Consider the following 25,516-nt stretch of genomic DNA (forward strand, 5'->3'; position numbering starts at 1 on the left):
GAGTGTTGGAGGGGGGGGGGGGAGGGAGAGAGAGATTTGAACTTTATCCTACAGTCAGACGTAAAAGAATGACCGTTTAGATGTCGTTCTATATTGATAATTTAATCATCTGAAAAGAATGTAATGCCTTGTGCACAACAATACGTAATTTGAACATGATGAATGCTCTCAAACTATACCGATTTCGCTCATAAGACTAAAACAAAATGGACTGCACCTATTGTCACTGATACAATATTGTTTTTTATTGTCGTTGCGATTGTGCTGTTTTTCAATAGATGCTCGCTTATAAGAGGTGCGTTGTAATTAAACACAATTGTTGCACTGAAGTGTTTTCCCTCTCAGAACGGCGTGCGCTGTTGGGGATGGCTACTGGCGGTGTGGCGACGTGTCTTAGATGCAGTCACAGCTGCACTTTTAAATAAGCAACTCACGGTCAGAATATCCGTCATTTATCAAGCTTTGCTCTATGGCCCACAGGCGTCGTGGCATATAGTGTACGTTGGCATCGATAGCGCTGACCACCTCAACCACCTGGGCCTCCAGCTACGGCCGACCGCGCCTGCCAGTTGAGGAAGGTTGCACGGCTGCATGCAGAAATGGTAGCAGCTGGCTGTTTCCGAAGCAGCAGATGTTTGAAAAAGTGTTCTGGATAGTTATCTGGAATTTCGTTGTTGTTCGAAGGGGGGTCCAGCCCTTACAAGAAATATTTATAATGGCGTGGTTCAAATGGCTCTGAGCACTATGGGACTTAACTTCTGAGGTCATCAGTCCCCTAGAACTTAGAACTACTTAAACCTAACTAACCTAAGGACATCACACACACCCATGCCCGAGGCAGGATTCGAACCTGCGACCGTAGCGGTCGCGCGGTTCCAGACTGTAGCGGCTAGAACCGCTCGGCCACCTCGGCCGGCTTTAATGGCGTGCAGGAAGCATGCTGCTGTGGTGTCTTTTATCTATCTGTGACTGATTTCCACAGACCAGATACATTACAACATTGCCTCGACGGCTGGATCTCCTTGTGGACCATCTGCGACGGGATAAATGGCTCTGAGCACTATGCGACTTAACTTCTGAGGTCATCAGTCACCTAGAACTTAGAAGTAATTAATCCTAACTAACATAAGGACATCGCACACATCCATGCCCGAGGCAGGATTCGAACCTGCGACCGTAGCGGTCGCTCGGCTCCAGACTGTAGCGCCTAGAACCGCACGGCCACTCCGGCCGGCGCGACGGGATAGAATAAACTTGTACCCCTGCCTACAGTGAGGAGAGAGAAGGATGAGGGGTGGTTGGGGGGTTGGTGGGGGAGGGTAAGACTGGTTGTAAGTTGATTAGCGTGTGACCACACATCGAGGAGGACACATGCAACTGCTGTCCGTCTCTCCTGGTCCAATGTTTTGGGGTGGGTTTTTTGCAGAAGTTGCGTTATTATGATGAATTTCTCAATCCCCAGTACATGTGCCGCATTATGACATGTTTGCGAGTGCTGGTTTTTTCATCTCAATTTCGAAGTGTAATTAGAACAGTGAAGCAATTTCCATCAGTTGTGGTAGTGTATATTGGTCTTCCTGAATAACTTCAATATCAAACAGAGATAGACACAATCCTCAGCTGTATGCTTACAGGTAATACACTTATTAAACGTCTCTCTGACTAACACCAACATCTCGTCAGTTGAATGGATTTCTCGCCAAAAATAAAGTCCAACCCTTTTTCCGCCAGCTCGTAGCAGAAGGGATCATTCTGTGTAGAGTGTGAGTGTATCTGGCAGTAATTTCGAGTGGCATCGTGAATTTTTTTCCTAGCAGGATAACACCAGTTGTATGGCATCGTCAATTTTTGAGCTGTATTGCGATTTTAGGCACTCCTTGCGTAGCACTATTCATGTATATGTGTAATTGGACTCGATTTTTATGATTAATTACGAAATTAGGAGTGATCTTTACTTCAGTTTCTCAGCCAAACTAAATAAAGTACACTAGCCTAACATTCCTCTCTGTATCTGGACAGTTTCCTTCTGTGGTTTTGTGCACTTGGGCTGCCACACAGAAGGACTGGGGTTCAAGTCCTGGAAAGGGCAGTGCCATTTTGAATTTCCTGCCAATTCCCAGGTCTGGGATGGGGTGGATGTCAGCAAAGCGCTGGGGCAAAGAAATTCCAGCCACTTTTGAAAGTCCCATCATTTTGAATTTTCCGCTAAAATTCGAAGTTCTGGCCAAAATTCGAAATTCCAGGCAATAAAGAGGGGTGGGGAAGCGGGAGAGGGAGGGGAGGGTAGGGGGCAGGACCCATGTACCGGCTAGGAGATGTTTTGATCAGCCTACCGGTAACAGATCTAGTAACATACCTCTGAATTACATCGATGTCTTCCTTTAATCCGTCATGGTGGAGATCCCAATCACTAGAGTAGTGGTCAAGAACAGGTCACACAGGTCTTCTGTACGCGATCTTCTTTATAGGTGAACTGTGCTTTCTTAGGATTGTCCCAATAAGCTGAAGTCGACCATCTGTCTTCCCTGTAACCGATCTTACATGCTCGTTCCATTACATATTGAATTTATAACGTTATGTTAAGCATTTGATCGGAGTGACTGTGTCAAGCAGTACACTACTAATGCTGTGTTCGAACTGCATAGGATAGTTTTCGCCACACGTTTGCACTAGCTTACATCTTTTCACGTTCAGATTAAGCTCCCATTCATCATAGCAAACAGAAACTCTGTCCAAGTCATCCTGTGTCCTCCTCCTACAGTCACTCAACGACGGCACTTTCCCGCAACACCAGCAAACAGTCGCAGTTCCTTCTCTAAATCCTCGCACAAACGAAAAAATGGCTGACATCGAAATAAGTGTCCAAGGAATAGAAAAGCAACTGGAATCACTCAATAGAGGAAAGTCCACTGGACCTGACGGGATACCAATTCGATTCTACACAGAGCACGCGAAAGAACTTCCCCCCTCCTAACAGCCGTGTACCGCAAGTCTCTAGAGGAACGGAGGGTTCCAAATGATTGGAAAAGAGCACAGGTAGTCCCAGTCTTCAAGAAGGGTCGTCGAGCAGATGCGCAAAACTATAGACCTATATCTCTGACGTCGATCTGTTGTAGAATTTTAGAACATGTTTTTTGCTCGAGTATCATGTCGTTTTTGGAAACCCAGAATCTACTCTGTAGGAATCAACATGGATTCCGGAAACAGCGATCGTGTGAGACCCAACTCGCTTTATTTGTTCATGAGACCCAGAAAATATTAGATACAGGCTCCCAGGTAGATGCTAGTTTCCTTGACTTCCGGAAGGCGTTCAATACAGTTCCGCACTGTCGCCTGATAAACAAAGTAAGAGCCTACGGAATATCAGACCAGCTGTGTGGCTGGATTGAAGAGTTTTTAGCAAACAGAACACAGCATGTTGTTATCAATGGAGAGACGTCTACAGACGTTAAAGTAACCTCTGGCGTGCCACAGGGGAGTGTTATGGGACCATTGCTTTTCACAATATATATAAATGACCTAGTAGATAGTGTCGGAAGTTCCATGCGGCTTTTCGCGGATGATGCTGTAGTATACAGAGAAGTTGCAACATTAGAAAATTGTAGCGAAATGCAGGAAGATCTGCAGCGGATAGGCACTTGGTGTAGGGAGTGGCAACTGTCCCTTAACATAGACAAATGTAACGTATTGCGAATACATAGAAAGAAGGATCCTTTATTGTATGATTATATGATAGCGGAACAAACACTGGTAGCAGTTACTTCTGTAAAATATCTGGGAGTATGCGTGCGGAACGATTTGAAGTGGAATGATCATATAAAATTAATTGTTGGTAAAGTGGGTACCAGGTTGAGATTCATTGGGAGAGTACTTTGAAAATGTAGTCCATCAACAAAGGAGGTGGCTTACAAAACACTCGTTCGACCTATACTTGAGTATTGCTCATCAGTGTGGGATCCGTACCAGATCGGTTTGACGGAGGAGATAGAGAAGATCCAAAGAAGAGCGGCGCGTTTCGTCACAGGGTTATTTGGTAACCGTGATAGTGTTACGGAGATGTTTAATAAACTCAAGTGGAAGACTCTGCAAGAGAGGCGCTCTGCATCGCGGTGTAGCTTGCTCGCCAGGTTTCGAGAGGGTGCGTTTCTGGATGAGGTATCGAATATATTGCTTCCCCCTACTTATACCTCCCGAGGAGATCACGAATGTAAAATTAGAGAGATTAGAGCGCGCACGGAGGCTTTCAGACAGTCGTTCTTCCCGCGAACCATACGCGACTGGAACAGGAAAGGGAGGTAATGACAGTGGCACGTAAAGTGCCCTCCGCCACACACCGTTGGGTGGCTTGCGGAGTATAAAAATAGATGTAGATGTAGATGTAGACAAATGCTCATAGAAAAACACAGCTCTCTCTACAACGACTTCTACTCAACCGACGCCATAATGACGGAGGAATGGAAACAGGCGAACTGCGATCACCTTCACATACTAACAGGATAGGCAACACGTGGTTTCCACTAGAAGTTCTGGAAAAAAACAAGAGATTCCACCAGTCGAATGAAAACCACGTGTGAGAACTGTGGAATGAACACTGCGAAAGATTTCACACAAAAACTGCAGAAAAAGAGAACTAGAGGAATGTAACTCAGTTTTGTATTTGCACATTGTGCGCATTTCCTTCAATAATTATAAAAATAAGATATATCAGTGTATGAAAACGTACAAAGTATATTGTCTCACAAAGTTATATATCCTCAAAGTTGACAATAACTCGTATGGCAAAAAAGCCGAATCTACACGTTTCACCAAGTCTGTTCTTTTTTTGCTTTAAGTTTTTATCAATACGTACATCGAAGAACTTAGCAGTTTTAACCCCGTTTATTATTTCTTTTTGAATTGCTAGGTTAAATGGAGATGGGATAGGCGGCCGGAGTGGCCGAGTGGTTCTAGGCGCTACAGTCTGGAACCACGCGACCGCTACTGTCGCAGGTTCGAATCCTGCCTCGGGCATGGATGTGTGTGACGTCCTTAGATTAGTTAGGTTTAAGTAGTTATAAGATCTAGGGGACTGATGACCTCAGAAATTAGGTCCCATAATGCTCAGAGCCATTTGAACCATTTTTTGAGATGGGATATTTCTGACAGCACAAAACTGGATTTATTTTGTGTTCCATGGTTTCATGTTAGCCCATATGTACAAACCAGACACTGACTTTAGCCGCGCGGAGCGGCCGCTCGGTTTGAGGCGTCATGTCATTGACTGCGCGGCCCCTCCCGCCGGAGGTTCGAGTCCTCCCTCGGGCATGGGCGTGTGTGTTGCTCGTAGCATAGGTTAGTTTAAGTAGTGTGTAGGTCTAGGGACCGATGCCCTAAGCAGTTTGGTCCCTTAGGAATTAACACACATACAGACACTGACTATTACAAAAACATAGTTTACTATTTTCTCGGCTTCACTGCAGCACTAATTCTACCTCCTAACTCCAATAAAACGGCGAAAAATTAACATGAAGCGAAGAATAATAGTGGGACAGTGATCGAACACTGCGGAACTCATGTTGTAAGTCCTCTGTATAAATAGGTGACTGAGTGTAGTGATCCTTTTGAAGTCTAAACTGTGAGTGAATTAGTACCCCATTATTATACAGGTGAGTGATATCCTTGGAGTGCTTGATCGTCTCAAAAAGTTTGGAAAAATGATGTAAGGAGCAACACTGAGCAGTAGTTATTGACATCTGTGGAGTTGCCCTTTCTATAGAGAGACCTAAAAATGGCATATTTCATTCTAGCTGAACTGCTGATGGACTACTTAAGTGACTATGAACAGTAGTTCCTGCAGAGCCACAACTTTATAGGGTCTCATTAAAGATATTATTCATGCAATACGAACTTTTGTTAATGATTATCTTCCTTATTTCAGATGGGTTTGCGAGATTAATTTTTATTTCACTAAATGTCCTCTGAACTGCTTCTGCAGTATACTGTTCTACTTTTGTTTCTGAGGTATTGGTACCAATTTTCTCACTTAATTTTAAGAATTACATATTACCTTTATCTCAATTCCTGGTTTGTCAGTTTGATACAAGAAGTACGCACGTCTGGATTTTTACTACTTTCTTAATGCGTTACGTTACTGTTTATAATATGAAAATATTGGTTCAAAATGGTTCAAATGGCTCTGAGCACTATGGGACTTAACATCTGAGGTCATCAGTCCCCTAGAACTTAGAACTACTTAGACCTAACTAACCTAAGGACATCACACACATCCATGCCCGAGGCAGGATTCGAACCTGCGACCGTAGCGGTCGCGTGGTTCCAAAGTGAAGCGCCTAGAACCGCTCGGCCACATCGGCCGGCTGAAAATATTGCTGGATCATTACTGTTCATACTCCCTGTTTCGTTGTGACTATACCTTGATACTTGTACTGAGACAAGTGTTTTTTAATGACTATCCACCATCACATTTAATTATCTTCTTAAGGAAACCAGTCTCAAAAATGGACAAAAATTCATTAAGAGCGGTTAGAGGCGCCATGTCACTGACTGCGCGGCCCCTCCCGCCGGAGGTTCGAGTCCTCCCTCTGGCATGGGTGTGTGTGTTGTTCTTAGCATAGGTTAGTTTAAGTAGTGTGTAGGTCTAGGGACCTCAGCAGTTTGGTCCCTTAGAAATTCACACACACATTCATTAAGAAATTAGTGAAGGAACTGGAGTTCCTATACGTGTCCGTGATCGTTGTGAATATTTTGTGAATAACACCGTCTAGACCGCTTAGTAAATTCCTTTCTTTATTACGCCATCAGATATCAAAAAGCTTAGAACTGTCAAAACAAGGTCAGTGTCAGCGTCAATTCTCGTATTAGGCACAGGTTTTTAATACTGGCACTGATACTTGTTTTGGAAGTTGTACGCTTTTTGGCATCAGATGGTGACACTAGAAGAAACTGGGTGGCACGAGTAAATAAAGAGATTTTATTTAGCGATCTAGACGGTTTTATTCACAAAATATCATTAAGAAATATATCGATTTGTGAGCTCATTGTAATCCTGTACAGGAGGAATAGAGACAAGTTAACAAAAATACAGCAGAAAAGGAACTTATGGACGCTCAACGGCAAGGTAATCAGCGTATTAGCTGAAAACATAAGGCGGTCCGTCAATATACAAAAAAAAATTCCGTGGTTACTGAAGTCACGGAAGACAACGAATTTAGGTGCGACAGAGAGACAGACAGTGTTAAAGGAAAATAATGTGACAAAGACTCCCAGTTCATATTATAATAATGTAGGTAAAAGTGTAATCAACATGCTTCATCAGAATATTAGGGGGTATAAAGTAAAGTAAATGAGTTGTTAAGTTGTTGGCAAGATCTTAGTAGTTGGAAAGAAACTGATATCATCTGTTTTTCTCAACACCATGTAACCACAGCGGTAGAAAATTTTAATGTAGGTGGCTGTAAATTAGCCGTGTGTTCGTATGGTGAATTGTCACATCCATAAAAAAATGTAAAAAAAATCGAAATTTGCGAAGACAGGTGAGGAAATACTTGAACGGGAAGCGATGGCTTCGATTCACTGCAATTGAGATGCAGTCTGTCGCACATTACAGGAGGCTGTGTGCAAGAGGTAACGACCATGTCAGGAGGTATTTGGTCTTGGATGACTTATCCCTGATTTGCTTTGTATAAAGCAAGGCTACAATGGAGGTACTACACCTAGGAAAATTCGTCTGGAATCTAATACATCACACAATGACTGACTAGTTTCCTTCGTACTTGCCTCTAATTCTAGTAACTAGCGTTGCTGAGCCACTGTACAACCTTTATTACAATTTATGTGTCAAGAAGACTTTCCTGGCAATATTTAATGGTAATGTAGCCTTACAGCACAGACGAGACCAGAAGCTTTTGAAATCGAGTGACTAATGAAGAGGTACTGAATGGAATTGGGGAGAGGAATAGGTTTATGACACAACTCAACTGAGGAGAGGGGTAGGTTGATAGGGCACATCCTTAGTCATTAAGGAATGGTTAATCTGGCAACGGAGGGAAGTGGGAGACGCACCAATGAGCCAAAACATTGTGACCATCTGCTTAATAGCTTGTTTGTCCGTCTTTGGAGCGAAATGCATAATTTATTCTGCATATCAGGGATTCGACACTTTGTTGGTAGGTTTGTGGATATATGTGCTATTAGATGTCTACGCACAGGTCATCTAATTCGTGTAAATAACGGGCCGCTTAATAGCGTGCGTACGCGGTGATAGCGGCCGATACCGACCCAGATGGGCACCATAGGATTTACATTAGGTGAATCTGGTCGCCGAGACATCAAAGTGAGTTCACTACAATGCTTCTCAAACCATTTTAGTACGGTTCTAGCTCCGACACACGGGCAATTATACTGCTAAAAGATAACATCGCCGTCGGAGAAGATATCTAGCATGAAGGGATACAGGTGCTTCGCAGCTGTCAGCGTGCCTTCGATTACTACCGCAGGTCGCACGCAAGCACTCGCAGGAGAATATTTCCCGTAGCATAATACTGCTTCCACCAACCTGCGTCCGTAGCGCGCTGCACGTTTTGAACCGCTGTTCACCACGATGACGGCATTTGTGGAGACGACCATTGACCTAGTGGAGCAAAAATGTGATTCACCAGAAGAGCCGACACGTTTCCATTGATCGACGGCCAAATCCCGTTGGTCGCGTGCCCACTGCAATCGTAATTGACGATGTCGTTGGGTCAACATGTGAACACGCATGGCTGGTCTGCTGCAGTGCTCCGTGTTCAACACGGTACGATGAACTGGTGTCCCGTGAAACACTTGTGCGTGCACCAGCATTGTGCTCTTTCGGCAGAGATGCACAGATCACAATCCATCCTACTTTACAGAGCAGGCAAGATTCCGATCCCCACGTTCTGTGAAGAGTGATGGATATCCAACCGTTTAGCGCCAAGTGGTAGTTTCACTGTCCTGCCTCTTTCCATAGATGCTCACGACAGAAGCTCGTGAACATTCGACTAGCTTCGTCGTTATCGATGTACTCCTTAACAGGCTCTGCATAATAATAATCTGCCGTTTGTTAACGTCGCTTGTCTCAGTGGATTTCCCTATTTGCAGCCCATATCTTCGCTACGGTGATCCCCGTCCGTGTCTGCTCTGCTTACATACTTTTGTTACTGCGTCATTGGCCGCAATTTCACCAGGGGGTATCCAGCGTAGCGGTGGGAAGTGGTCATAATATTTTGTGTGTTCAGTGTAGTTTAAACGGGTATAGAAACGGCAAGGTGCACACACAGCAAGTAGATCAATTTGGATGTCGGGTGTAATAGTCATGCAGATATGGAAAGAGCTGCACAAGACAGACGTCTGCGGACAGATGCATCAAACTAGTCACCAAACACGACTTTAATGATAACAACAAAAAAACACACATCAACGAGTGTTCCTGAAGCTTTAATACTTCAGCAATCCCTAGTCTGTTAGTCACGCGTCCAGTTGTCGTGTCTAGGTGAGCGTAACAGTGACTTTATTCCTTCAGCGGGAATTTTGAGCTGCTACACTCCACGCTGACTGTAAATTTTGCTCAGGATGATAGCCTAATTATTTTGAGCAACGAATGACAGAATGTCCTTCTCCTTGGCTATCGTATCTTTAAATTTTTCACCAGCCAAATGATTACTCCGAAGGATTTAATCTTTAAAAAACTCGTGTTACCTTATTATACAAGGAAACGCGTTCTGCCAAGCGCACTGCAGCATATATACTTAGTGTTTCTCTCAAAAGCACCCTGGTGCCATTTCTCTGGTGTTTCTAACAAAGTTTCGTTTCTGATGTATTGGTGGAATCAACAAAAACTGCGTCTAGGGTATCTCATAATGATGCAGAGTGTCATCGGGAAATGTTCTTGTTGTTCTCATTGTGAAACTTTACGTCGTAAATTTAGAGAGTGATCTGTCATTAGTCCACTGCGATGTTCATTTCAAAGACACTTGTTGGTGATAACATCAAAACACGATGGGGTTATTACTGTTTCCAGCAACGGCTTGGGCACAGCTGTGCCGATCAAAAAGAAGCTACTGTTCAATAGTGGCTGTTCTAAATGTTTTTATTCACTCTCAACTATGACTGACAGTTCAGATTTTTACAATGTTTTCAGAGCCTAGTACTGCATATCGATGACCAGTCACGGTCTGGATTAAGAGCCTTGTCGATATTTTTTCTTCCTCTTATCCAAAGCGACTTACACCATATTCATTGAACAAGCGTATTACGACATTACACTGCCTTGTGTACAGAAGATCAGACATAAATTATGTGAATTTTGTACACGAACAATTTGCGTTCGATATTTGGATCGTACTTAGCTTAAAGCTCTGAAGAGATAGGTGCACGACAATTTCTCTTGTTTTATATAAAGAGACGCTAACTAATATGATAACTACAATCAGACTTTTGCAATAGTGTAACATGAAGAGAGACTGTTTTTTCATTCACTCAGCCCTAAATATCTCTGCAGTCATAGCAGCGATAGTCATCACCACCACTGTTAGAAACAAACATACGGAAAACCGGCTCAGATACCTGACATACGTAATTTTCGGTATGTAGAAAACGTAGAAAAACGGCGCTCTGTCGAAATCGCGTGACAATCGCAGCTTGATGTTGACTAAGTCCGCAGAAGGCAGATCGACAGCACGCAATGCTTTCATCAGAGATGACTCTACTACAGTCCGATAGTACCGTCTAACGCAGTGGTAGCCAGCGTGATCATTGCCGCTCACTAGTGGGTGTTGCAGCTTTCACAGTAGGCCGTAGGGGTTTTTAAAACATTTTCATTGGCTGTTCATAAAATTTTGACATAAAATATTTGCTAAGAAATTATTATTATTGATTTATCTTGCTAAATCTATAATTTATAAATTTCATAAAGTAAAGTTACTTCTCTACATTACAAATCATAATTATGTTGAAACCGGTAGGCGGTTAGAAACTTTTAATACTAACAGAGATAAAAAGGTGGGTGGTAAGAATAACAGGTTGATTACCTCTGCTGTAATGGGATTGTCAAGAGGACGGCGCTACATTTCACAGGAGTGCTCTGGCAACAAGAAGTTACTATTCTTTGAAAAAGCTCATAGACAGTTTCTACATTCAGACAAGTCACACAAAACTTACCCGACAAGGAAAGCATTTTCTTAGTTCCTCTCCCTCTCTCTTGTTTGTGCGCATATTTGCATGTGTGTGTGTGTGTGTGTGTGTGTGTGTGTGTGTGTGTGTGTTTGACACAGTCGTATGTTACGGAATCCAAATAAATGTAATCTATTTACATTTCCTCTGCTGAATAAATGCACTTACTTTCATTGTTTGCGTGTTACAGACATTTCTTGCATTATTACTTCAAACTCGTGGACAAACATGTGAGCCTGATTTGGACTATCGTTGTGTGAACGAAACGGCATTTGAATACTGTTTGAACGGCAGTGTAGTGCCTAATTTTCCAGCACAGTCATGTGGCCCTTTATACTGTTACGACGGCTGTGAAAATTTCTGCGTGGAGCTTAACACTGTCTGTGTTACAGCACCAAGTCGAACGACTACAACAAAAGTAGCAACCATGCTGACAGCAGAGACTACCACAGAACTAACTACAGAAGAAGCTAGTACCACAGAAACAACTACAGCTACATCAGTGTTAATAACAATGACACCTGGCACTACCACAGAGCTTAGTATGGAAAAAACAACTACAGAATTAGCAACTACTACAGTGCCAACAGAGACTACCACAGAATTAACTCCCAAAGAAAGCAGCACAATAGAAACAACTACACCATTACCATCAATAATAGCAGAAACTACCACAAAGCAACCTACAGGTGAAATCAGCACAACTGAAACAACAATTACGGAGATACCATCTACAACAGTACTGACAATAACGACAACACACGGTACAACAGGACTGACTACAGAAGAAACTGGTAGTATAGCAGAAACTACAACTACATCAATTCCAACAAAAATTACAACTGAGGCTACCACACAGATCAGTATGGATACAACAACTACAGATGGAACAACTGCAACGATGCCAACACAGACTACCACAGATTTAACTGCTGAAGGAAGCAGTACAACAGAAACAACAACTATGAATTTAGTAACTACAACAATGACAGTGACAACAACAGAGAGTACCACAACATTTAATGCTGAAGAAACCAGCACAACTGAAATAACAATAACATCACTAACACCAACAATGACAACAGACGCTACCACAGGGCAACCTACGGAACAAACCAGCACAGCCAAAGCAAGCACTACAGAATTACTAACAACAACAGAGCTGACAACAAAGGTAACAGAGACAAGTACAGAACTAACTACAGAAGAAACCACTCCAACAGAAACAGCAACTACATCAGTGCACACAATTACAACTGAAGGCACCACAGAGATGACAGTGGAACTAACAACCACGCAACTACCAACTACTACAATACCTACAATGGTAACACAGTCTACAACAGAATTTAGTACACAAGCAAGCAGTACAACAGAATCAACAACTTCAAATTTAGTAAGTACAACAATGCCAGTGACAACAACAGAGATTACCACAGAATTAACTGCAGAAGAAACCAGTACAACGGAAACAACAACTTCATTGTCAACAACAGCCGAGGCAACCACTGGCCTAACCACAGGAGAAACCAGTACAACCAAAACAACAACTACAGAACTACCAACTTCAACAGTGTTGACAACCATGACAACAGACACTACAGCAGAGCTAAGTAGGGAAACAACGACTACAGAATTAACAACTTCATCTATGCCGCCAGAGACTACAACAGAGATAAGTATGGAAATAACAACTTCAGAATTACCAACTTCAACAATGCTGGCAACTTCGACAACTGTGATTACACCAGCACTGACTACAGAAAATATCAGTACAGCAGAAACTACAGCTACAGCAGTGGTAACAACAATGGCAACTGACACTCCCACAGAGGTCAATAAGGAAACAACAACTACAGAATTAGCAACTACTACAGTGCCAACAGAGACTACCACAGAATTAAGTACTGAAGAAAGCAGCACAACAGAAACAACGATACAGTTGTCAACAACAACAGCAGAGACTACCACAAGGCAATCTACAGGAGAAATCAGCACAACTGAAACAACAATTACGGAGATACCATCTACAACAGTACTGACAATAACGACAACACAGGGTACAACAGGTCTGACTACCGAAGACACTGGTAGTATAACAGAAACTACAACTACATCAATTCCAACAAAAATTACAACTGAGACTACCACACAGATCAGTATGGATACAACAACTACAGATGGAACAACTGCAACGATGCCAACACAGACTACCACAGATTTAACTGCTGAAGGAAGCAGTACAACAGAAACAACAACTATGAATTTAGTAACTACAACAATGCCAGTGACAACAACAGAGAGTACCACAACATTAAATGCTGAAGAAACCAGTACAACTGAAACAACAATAACATCACTGACAACAACAACGACAACAGAGGCTACCACAGAGCAACCTACTGAAGAAACCAGCACAGCCAAAGCAAGCACTACAGAATTACCAACTACAACAGAGCTAACAACAAAGGTAACAGAGACAAGTACAGAACTAACTACAGAAGAAACCACTCCAACAGAAACAGCAACTATATCAGTGCACACAATTACATCTGAAGGAACCACAGAGATGACAGTGGAACTAACAACCACGCAACTACCAACTACTACAATACCTACAGTGGCAACACAGTCTACAACAGAATTTAGTACACACGCAAGCAGTACAACAGAATCAACAACTTCAAATTTAGAAAGTACAACAATGTCAATGACGACAGCAGAGATTACCACAGAATTAACTGCAGAAGAAACCAGTACTATGGAAACAACAACTTCATTGTCAACAACAGCTGAGGCAAGCACAGGCCTAACCACAGGAGAAACCAGTACAACCAAAACAACAACTACAGAACTACCAACTTCAACAGTGTTGACAACCATGACAACAGACACTACAGCGGAGCTAAGTAGGGAAACAACGACTACAGAATTAACAACTTCATCTATGCCGCCAGAGACTACAACAGAGATAAGTATGGAAATAACAACTTCAGAATTACCAACTTCAACAATACTGGCAACTTCGACAACTGTGATTACACCAGCACTGACTACAGAAAATATCAGTACAGCAGAAACTACAGCTACAGCAGTGGTAACAACAATGGCAACTGACACTCCCACAGAGCTAAATACGGAAAAAACAACTACAGAATTGGCAACTACTACAGTGCCAACAGAGACTGCCACAGATTTAAGTATTGAAGAAAGCAGCTCAACAGAAACAACGATACAGTTGTCAACAACAACAGCAGAAAGTACCACAAGGCAATCTACAGGAGAAATCAGCACAACTGAAACAACAATTACAGAGATACCATTTACAACAGTACTGACAATAACGACAACACAGGGTACAACTGGTCTGACTACAGAAGAAACTGGAAGTATAACAGAAACTACAACTACATCAATTCGAACAACAACTACAACAGAGATTACCACACAGATCAGTATGGATACAACAACTACAGATGGAACAAATGCAACGATGCCAACACAGACTACCACAGACTTAACTGCTGGAGGAAGCAGTACAACAGAAACAACAACTATGAATTTAGTAACTACAACAATGCCAGTGACAACAACAGAGAGTACCACAACATTAAATGCTGAAGAAACCAGTACAACTGAAACAACAATAACATCACTGACAACAACAATGACAACAGAAGCTACCACAGGGCAACCTACAGAAGAAACCAGCACAGCCAAAGCAAGCACTACAGAATTAGCAACTACAACAGAGCTATCAACAAAGGTAACAGAGATGAATACAGAACTGACTACAGAAGAAACCACTCCAACAGAAACAGCAACTACATCAGTGCACACAATTACAACTGAAGGAACCACAGAGATGACAGTGGAACTAACAACCACGCAACTACCAACTACTACAATACCTACAGTGGCAACACAGTCTACAACAGAATTTAGTACACATGCAAGCAGTACAACAGAATCAACAACTTCAAATTTAGAAAGTACAACAATGTCAATGACGACAACAGAGATTACCACAGAATTAACTGCAGAAGAAACCAGTACTATGGAAACAACAACTTCATTGTCAACAACAGCTGAGGCAAGCACAGGCCTAACCACAGGAGAAACCAGTACAACCAAAACAACAACTACAGAACTACCAACTTCAGCAGTGTTGACAACCATGACAACAGAGACTACAGCAGAGCTAAGTAGGGAAACAATGACTACAGAATTAACAACTTCATCTATGCCGCCAGAGACTACAACAGAGATAAGTATGGAAATAACAACTTCAGAATTACCAACTTCAACAATGCTGGCAACTTCGACAACAGAGGTTACACCAGCACTGACTACAGAAAATATCAGTACAGCAGAAACCACAGCTACAGCAGTGGTAACAACAATGGCAACTGACACTCCCACAGAGCTAAATACGAAAAAAACAACTACAGATTTAGCAACTACTACAGTGCCAACAGAGACTACCACAGAATTCAGTACTGAAGAAAGCAGCACAACAGAAACAACAACTATGAAAGTAGTAACTACAACCATGCCAACAACAACAACAGCAGAGAATACCACCGAATTAAGTGCTGAAGAAAGCAGCACAGCTGATGCAACTACACCATTGCCATCAACAACAGCAGAAACTACAACAAAACAACCTACAGGAGAAACCAGCACAGCTGAAACAACAGTAACAGAGTTACCAACTACAACAATGCTGACAATAACGTCAACAGGATCCACAACAGAACTTACTACAGAAGAAACCAGTAGTATAACAGAAACAACAGCTACATCAGTACCAACAGAAATGACAACAGATACTACGTCAGAGATAATTATGAATACCACAACTACAGAAGTAACAACTCCAACTATCCCAACACAGACTACCACAGATTTAACTGCTGAAGAAAGCAGTACAACAGAAACAACAACTATGAAGTTAGTAACTACAACAATGCAAGTGACAACAACAGAGAGTACCACACCATTAACTGCTGAAGAAACCAGTACAACTGAAACAACAACAACATCACTGGTAACAACAATGACTACAGAGACTACCACCGGACAACCTACAGGAGAAATCAGCACCGCCATAGCAACTACTACAAAATTACCAACTACAACAGAGCTGACAACAAAGGCAACAGAGATGAGCACAGAACTGAGTACAGAAGAAACCACTACATCAGAAACAGCAACTACATCAGTGCAAACAATTACAACTGAAGGTACCACAGAGCTGGCCATGGAAATAACAACTACACAGTTAACAACTGCATCAATACCTATAATGGCCACACAATCTACAACTGAACAAAGTACACAAGCAACTAGTACACCAGAGTTAACAACTTCAAATTTAGTAAGTACAGCAATGACAACGACGACAGCAGAGATTACCACAATATTAACTGCAGAAGATACCAGTACAACAGAAACAACAAATTCATTGCCAGCAACAACAGCCGAGACAACCACAAGCCTAGCTACAGGAGAAACCAGTACAACCGAAAGAACAACAGGATTACCATCTGAAACAGTGCTGACAACAACAAAAATAGAATCTACCACAGAATTAACAGCAGACGAAAGCAGTACAACATTAACAACAACTACATCAGTGCCAACAATGAAAACAGAAACTGCCACAGAGCTGACCTTAGAAACAACAACTACAGAATTAAAAACTTCTACAATGGCAACAATGAGTACTGAGACTACCACAGATTCTCCCACAGAAGAAACCAGTAAAACTACTACAGAACTGGAAAGTACAACAATGCTACCAACAGAGACTTCCTCACAGTTACATACAGGAGAAATCAGCACAACAGAGTTAACAACTACATCAAGGCCAACAACTAAGAATACGAATGAACCAACTATGGTAGAAAGCAGTACAATGGAATTAACAACAAGGATAACAACCAAGCAGACAACAACAAGCCTTTCAACTGCCGCTACAACCAGTATGGCAACATCAACAGCTGCAACAAATGCTCCACCTACTGAAGCGCCATTTACATGTGAATCAGCTGGAGAGTTTCAAGATCTCGCGAACTGCAGCAATTTTTACCTCTGCATACCACTGTCATCAGGGGACTTTGTGTACATAATGTTTTCATGCCCAGATGGGTCACAGTTTGATTCTGTGACTAAGAAATGTTCTCAGAATGCAACGTGTATTGCCCCATCATGTAATGACTTTGGATTCTACTGTCTCAGCACTTCACAAGTCCAGTTATGTTATGATTCAAAACCACCAACTGGTGATACTTTCACATGTCCTGCAAACACATACTGCAGTATGGACTGTCAGTACCCATGCTGGGCAGATATTCCTTGTACGACCACTGCATCCCCCTCAACATCAACAACAGTTTTACCTACATCGACAGTTACCCTACCACCAACTACTACTACAGAACCGTTCGTTTGTTCAGAGACTGGACGGTTTCCTGATCCTGCTAACTGCAGTCTTTATTATGTCTGCTCTCCCAGATCTTCAGGTGGCTTCTACACGATGCACTTTTCTTGTCCTCCACCATTATTGTATAATCCTAGCATGCGACAATGTTCTGACAGTTTTACATGTACAGTGACTACTGAATCTCCCGCAATGTCCACAACGTTACCACCAACCACTGTTGAGTCCCCCTCAGCGTCTACAACAGCTTTGGCAACAACGACAGTTTCACTGCCTCCATCTACCGGCGAATCTCCCTCAACATCCACAACAGTTTCCCCAACATCGACAGTGACATTACCGCAAACTACTACTGCAGCACCATTCGTCTGTTCAGAGGCTGGACGGTTTCCTGATCCCGCTAACTGTAGTCTCTATTATATCTGCTCTCCCAAGTCTTCAGGTGGCTTCTATACACTGCATTTCTCTTGTCCTCCATCATCGCTGTATAATCCTAGCACACAACGATGTATTAATAATTTTACATGTTCTACCACAGAGTTGGTTGATAGCACCGTGCCAACAATAGTCGCGTCAACATCACGTCCGTTTACTTGTGAAGTGTCTGGACGTTTTGCTGATCCAGAAGACTGCAAATCATACTATCTATGCTCGCCAAAATCGTCTGGAGGATTCTATACAATGCATTACCAGTGTCCTCCATCAACAGCTTACAATCAAAATACAAGCCAGTGTACCACAGCATCGAGTGTTAACTGTGGAGCTGCTTATTAATGACACATGAAATGTTTTATTGATATTGACTGTTATATTTAATTCCTATTTACATAACGACATAACATGTTTTTGCATGATTCTACTGATAATATTATTGTGCGAGAGTGTGGTATGTTCTGTTCAGAATTAAAGAGTTTTGCAGGAAGTAAGAGATATTTCTATACTACTACTTTAACGTTTCAGTTCGCAAATGCTCTGAACAATATCTTCGTGAGCTGAAAGGTAATCACAAAATAAACTATAAATGGCTATTTAAGGTATTTAGCAGTCACCGTCTGGATTCCAAGATGTAATATTTTAAATAAATTCCTAGAGGAATGAGATACTGTGGTTTCCAGTGCTAAGTATTTAACTCTTGTTACGTTTGTGAATCAAGAAGCTAATATACTGAATTACAATGATTATGATCACTTCAGTGCAATCCAGTCACGCCACAGCTGAAAATCTACGTCTGAAGTTAATATTCACTTAAAAATAGAGTGTCATTTTATTATATTTATGAGAGGTAGAAGGAATACCACATATGGTATAGCAGAGGCATAACACGTCATGAACCACAACTGTAAATGCAAATGAAAATTTTACCATCACTAAGACTTTTGGAACTTGAGTTTTAGAATCACATGAAACTAAATTATTTCGGACAACCTACTTTTTTAAATTTGCTTTTGTTACAAATGTTACTTGTAATAACTACAGAAATACTGTTTATTTTAATACTATTCCCACTTTATTGTAGGTTTCACATGTTTGTGGAGAAAACGAAATAAGCCTTTTATTTAGACTCTTTTATTCAATAACTTCATGAAAGTCTCAGACCCAAGTCACAGAAGATAGTCGATACTCTGAGTTTCAAGGTTAGCTAAACTCTGCGAAACAAGTTGGGATATGCAGCGGTAGATTATTAACTGCATAATACTTTTATCCTGCTTCTTTATGCCTGTATTCTTCGTCTCTGCTTTGATAGATAAACGTTTCTTGATGTTCAATGGAAAAAAACTGTCGATGGAGACCACCTCCCTTCTTGCCTGGTGCACAAGTACATACCGTCTTTGCTTCCAAGCTGAATCTGCAGCCTCAGTTGCTGTACTAAACACAGCCTGAAGCTTGGCTGATGCTGGGCTAATTGTTACCCATATTTTAAACGTGTTAATTTTGGTGAAACGTATAAGGAATTACAACAGGATTTGCTGTTGTTTCAACGGTTTACAGGAACTGCAAGACACAAAGAAAAACGAGTAAATCAGCAGAGATTCATGTAGCACGATGGCTTGCATTGACCGCTACCACCACGAAGGGGGCTACTCAGTCGTTGTTGGTGTACTGCTTATTCTCCCTGCTTTACTATCATTGGGAATACATACCGGACTAATTTGGAACCGCTCTGTCTGTCCGCTTTAAAAGTAATTTTGTTTGTAAGAGGAAACAAGCTGACGCTTTCCGTTGACTCTTGAGGTTGCATGAAACATAAGTGTCCACATAATCATTTTCTCTGACGTTTCGCCAGATATTTGAAATTTAGTTTTTGTAACGTGTAACTGGAGTCAGTCCAAACAAATACTGTGCACTACATCTTTCATGCGACGCCTACTGTCGTAGAGAAGTGTCGGTTTCTTTTCCTTTACAAAAAAAAAAAAAAAAAAAAAAAAAAAAAATCTTTAAAGCAGAATTTTACATTCTGATTCGATAGAGCGGTGCCAGATTAGTCTATTGCTGTACGTATTTTGTCGAGATGCATTAACAGGGACGGTCAGACACAAAAAATACCGGTACTCCAGCAGGGAGAGCACTGGCTTGGCCCATGCTGACTGCTATTACCACGCAGCAGCAGAGTTGCTAAGTCGCTCCTGGGGTACTGCTCATTCTTCCATGTTTCATTGTTCCTGTTAATTAATGTGGCTAAAACAGTTATCACACTATACTAATTTGGGACCATAATGGCACGTAAAATTCCGGTTTAAAATTCATTTTGCTTGTAACGGAAAGGAAAACGACGCTTTCCTTCGACAATGGGCGTCGTATAAAAGATGTTATGTGATGTATTTGTTTGGACTGATTCTAACTACGTATTACAGACACACAATTGCAAATATCAGCGGAAAAACCAGAGAAAATGCGCCTGACGACTCCTAGGAGAGAAGCCGTGTATTAGCTGTGAAAAACTTGTCTGCCGTACGCCACTAGCGATTTCTGTCAGAAAAGCATGCTCCATACACAGTGTCCCAGTTCTGTTAAGACTACTTGCGTGAAATTCCAAATCGCAACACTATCTCTTGGCGAGTTGTGGCGTTAGGATCCTCGAAGTTTCAACAACAGCCGTGTAGAAGGTTTAAGCTACAGCAGGCGTCCTGGCCACGAATGCAACAGGATGTGTCTGACACTCGGCGGAAAATGGCTGTGGAGCAGCTCGGAAAAGTCCAGATTTGTGTTAAGTTCTGTGTTTGTGGAAAAGAATTCATAGAATTTTGTCCAAATACCGAGAGGCAGGTTTCTAGTCTCTCCTCCATGACAACAACCCAGCCCATAAAGTGAAGATCGTGCTTGAGGTTTTGGTTAGCAAACAGATCGCAGTCCTAGGCCACCCGCCATGTTTGACAGATTTGGCCCCAGCCAACTTCTGGTCGTTCTCCAAATTGAAGTTAGCAATGAAAGGACACTGTTATGACGCGGTTAAGGGCATTCAAGGAAATTGCACCTCAGTGCTGAATGCATTTCCTAAAAAGGATTACAGTGACTGTTTCAAAACGCTTGAAAGGGTTTCAGCTGTATATTGATTCCGTAGTAGACTGTTTTGAATCAATACCGTAATTTTATGAATTAATTCACAACTTATTTTTCATAGCCACAGTCCTAACGGAACTGGGACGTATGTGTATTCCAAAAGAAGCGCCAAATGCAAGTGATAACAATGGATGCAAATATCATTGCAGCTCATTCCAGTCGCAGTAATTTAATTTGTGCTATTAAATCTGAGCCCAAGAACTACCTAGGAAGTCACGACATACTGCGAATGAACAGTCAAACGTAGGTGATTATCATTATTGTACATAACACTCTCGATGGTCTGTTTACACCTTGTAACCTGTTCCTGTCTTTCAAAAGTAAGAGTAATTTTGGTTAGCAGTCCTCATCGCATTTCACTGGCTGTTCGCAATGTAGATGAGCACTACCAACATCTGCGCTGTCCCACAATCGTAGTTTGGGGGACAGCCTTTTACCAACTTTAGCCAAGCTTCAAATGTAGTTATTTCATGTTCCTTGCCATTCATTATTCTTTTGATATTGACGTCCATTACCAAAAATAAAAACACGAGGTCTTTATGTTTCATAAACAAAATTTGCAAGCCGGCCGGAGTGGCCGAGCGGTTCTAGGCGCTACAGTCCGGAACCGCGCGATCGCTACGGTCGCAGGTTCGAATCCTGCCTCGGGCATGGATTTGTGTGATGTCCTTAGGTTAGTTAGGTTTAAGTAGTTCTAAGTTCTAGGGGACTGATGACCTCAGAAGTTAAGTCCCATAGTGCTCAGAGCCATTTGAACCAAACTTTGCACTTCATAGTATCATATGGTCGGCTACTCTACTCCAATGCTGTAGTACAGCTTATTACTCTAACAGATTAATGATTTTGCACTATTCCTAGTGCAGTTGATATGATAGTTGAATCTTGACGAGTAAACGTCCCAGGAAAATCACATCTAACGATTTTAGCTGTGGGTACGAACCTAATGAATGCCTTTCTTAGGCTCTTAAAATTAAAAACAATTGTCCTAGATGCGAGTAAGACTCGTGCACATATGGTACTGTACAAACTGATATATATATATATATATATATATATATATATATATATATATATATATATACAAGGTGTCCCAGCTATCTTGTCCACCCAAAATATCTCTGGAACAATAACAGCTATTGGAAAACGACTTTCACCGGTATCAATGTCGGGCTGGGGCCCATGAATGTACATATTTGGAAACATTCTAAAACGAAAGCATATGTGTTTTTTAACACAAACTTATGTTTTTTTAAATGGACCTCCTGTATTTTTTCTTCAGGAATCCATAGCATGACAAATCACATACACAATGGCGTTGATTGCATCGGAATATTCCCATTACGTCCCGAGATATTAAGACGCGAAGTTGACGCTTGAAACACCCGACATGCGCTGCTAGCGCACGTCCTGAGGCTCAGGCGTGAACCCCATGCTGCCCGTAATCGCGATGTGATTGACATGCGTAATCACACTTCCATACTTATCAAGAGGTCCGAAACGAATAATACGGTCTGCTGCCATCCTGCCGCGATGGGACAAGATAGCTGGGACACCCTGTATATATATATATATATATATATATATATATATATATATATATATATATGTAATTGATACTGGCAAGATATCTGTCCCAGGGATTCCAAGATTTTCAAGAACGTTTTAATTGCATTAATATAAATGTCACATAAAGTCATTCAGGAGGTAGGCGGCCATTATTATAACAATCAGTAATTCTCCATTCAGGCTGACTGGATCGCACTGGTAAAAGTCAGACACCAGGCAAGGAATGACCTTACTGTTTATATGATGTATTTAGGAATTTATCCATCATCAGATACCAGGGCCAATTGCTGCGCGTAGATATGGTGTTTCAAGTTGTATCCGAAACAAACATTCGCAGTGCAGTAATCGCTCATGGATATCTGATGATGCATAAATTCCGAAACACGTCGTACGAGCAATAAAATCATTCCTTGCCTGACATTTGACGTTCACCATTGTGAGCCAGTCAGCTTGAATGCAGAACTACTGACTGTTTTAGTTTCAAGTTTGACGTCGGATAACAAATGATAAAAGAAATATTATTTTCACGCGGTATAGTTACAGTTTTACAGTTTTCGGCTTTTGCCTTTGATTGCATTGTGAAACCTTCCTTTTTGCCAAACTTAATGATTCTAGGCCAACGGAAAGAGCCCTATAGGTTCTGATGAATGGTTGGTGCGTATTAAAATTTGTAACATAAGCTGCCATATCGTTCGATTCGTTGACTTAGAAGCGTCAGTGTTTTACATCGCCTAGGAACTGTAGACCTCGATACGCGACATAAATTTCAACGTGATGCGTCTACCCGCTCCTGAGAAAAAGAGATCTTAACCAGCAGACGGACAGGCAGACAGATAAAAAATGGGAAAAAGTTTCGTATGATATAATTACAGATTTACAGTTTTCGGATATTTCTTTTGTTTGTATTGTGAAACCTTCCTTTTTGCCAAATTTCATAATGCTAGGTCAACGGGAAGATTTTGATGAGTGAGCTTTCGAGTACTAAAATATGTCACATAAATGACCATATCGTTTGATTGCACTGACTCAGAAGCTTCAGTTTCTTACATTGCCAAAGGACCCTAGACATTAGCATATGACATAAATTTCAGCTTGAGACGTCCACCCGTTCCTGAGTAAATGGGCTTTTAACATCTGGACAGTCAAACAGACAGGCAGACGGACACGAAGTGATCCTAAAAGGGTTCCCTTTTTCCCGATTGCTGCACGGAACCCGAAAACCACCTTGAACTTATTTAACCAATAACCAATAACAAGTACTAACTGAGCTAAGTTAACTCGTCGTTGACTGACTGCCGTTTCATGGCCTTAACTCCAGAACTGTGCATGTGGTTAACTAGCAAATTTTGAACCCTTATCCTGTTACGGCTTCATTGCTGGTCCCCCATATATATATATATATATATATATATATATATATATATATATATATATATATTACTTTTTAAAAAGGCATTCAAAGTATATACTGCCCTCCATAAAAACTGAAGCACTTAAAAGAGGTTAAGGAAACGGAATGGAGCTTCATGGGCAAATAGGATCTGTAATGTTATTTCAGCAATTATGCAATCGAGTCAAATTCCCGAAGAACTTGGCAGTATGAGCCCGCTTATCGGTATAAAACTGGACTCAGGTCCGTTTGCAACCTGTAACCACGTAAGTAACGAGCAGCCCTTAGTGGCTCGCCACCACAATTTTTTATCTTAAATATCTTTGTCACTAATCCCCTTTTGGCATACTTATTATTTCATAAATGACATATAAGTACTGCCAGTCTTTCACGATGATTCTGCACTTATACTCTGTATCATACGTTTATAGTCATAATTCTGTGACCATGTTATAGACCAATCTTTGATTTAAATTCTGAGGAAGACACTCCTAGCAGTGTTGAAACCCGGTTAATTCGTTAAAAATAGTGACCGAGGGCTGTTTTCTTTCAATTGTAACTGTGAATTGGGTCAGTGGCATAGTATGAGAATTAGATTTTCACTGAAGTTTTCATAGGCTAGATTTTCGCTGAAGGTGGTTTAATTATTACATCTGGCATGATTTAAATAACTGTGAACGGCAATCTAGAACGATGCTAGGTCCTTCCTCTGTTGGTTGTTAAAGTGGAAGTGTTTCCACCAAATGCAGGTCGAACCATTGTATAACAGTAATCAGTCGGCACACCAGAAATCGTGAAGTCTTACTGCAGACACCGACAATTAATTCTCTTGTACAGTATTTGGAGCAATTATTTGTCCAGTGATATAGCATCAGTAACGTTCAACCAGTAATACTTCGTAGTAAGTGTTGTTAAAGATCCAATTTGTGTTACAGTGAAATGTTGCTAAGAGGAAAACAACAATTCCATATTTTTATTGCCAAACAGTTGTCACACTGGTCTCTTAGTAATGCACAGTTTGCTTCCATCACTTCTCATTTACTGCATAACGCACAGCAGCTCACAGATAATTAATGCTATGTTGCAAAAGAATGACCTATTAAGTCCTGTTTCAACCCTTGTTAGTGATTATTAAGTCTGTCACTCTCGTAATTTTCTATAACTTTTTTATAAAATGCATGGCACGCAAATGCAGCCTTTATTTATATTTTATTCCGACCAGTTTCGGTCTTAAATCATGTTCACAGTTCTGCTCAAAATACAAAACAAAAATCACGTCAAAATGCAGAAGTGAAACGATCTTCAAGGTCACAAAATTTCGAATGTAACACCAGAAAAATTACTTACATCGAAAAATAATCTACAGT

At 41.4% G+C, this 25,516-nt stretch overlaps 1 protein-coding gene across 1 annotated transcript in view; it reads left to right on the forward strand.

The window, feature by feature from the left end:
• The first annotated feature begins 11,617 nt into the window (after positions 1-11,617).
• LOC124606214 (mucin-2-like) overlaps positions 11,618-25,516 on the forward strand; it is a 40,404-nt gene continuing 26,505 nt past the window's right edge. The window contains exons 1-3 of the mRNA XM_047138187.1: positions 11,618-13,225; positions 13,346-14,579; positions 14,667-18,406. Of these exons, the coding sequence (XP_046994143.1) occupies positions 11,618-13,225; positions 13,346-14,579; positions 14,667-18,406 (6,582 nt within the window). The remainder of the gene's footprint in view (positions 13,226-13,345; positions 14,580-14,666; positions 18,407-25,516) is intronic.

Source organism: Schistocerca americana, chromosome 3 (genome assembly GCF_021461395.2).
Source record: "Schistocerca americana isolate TAMUIC-IGC-003095 chromosome 3, iqSchAmer2.1, whole genome shotgun sequence".
Classification (NCBI taxonomy): domain Eukaryota; kingdom Metazoa; phylum Arthropoda; class Insecta; order Orthoptera; family Acrididae; genus Schistocerca; species Schistocerca americana.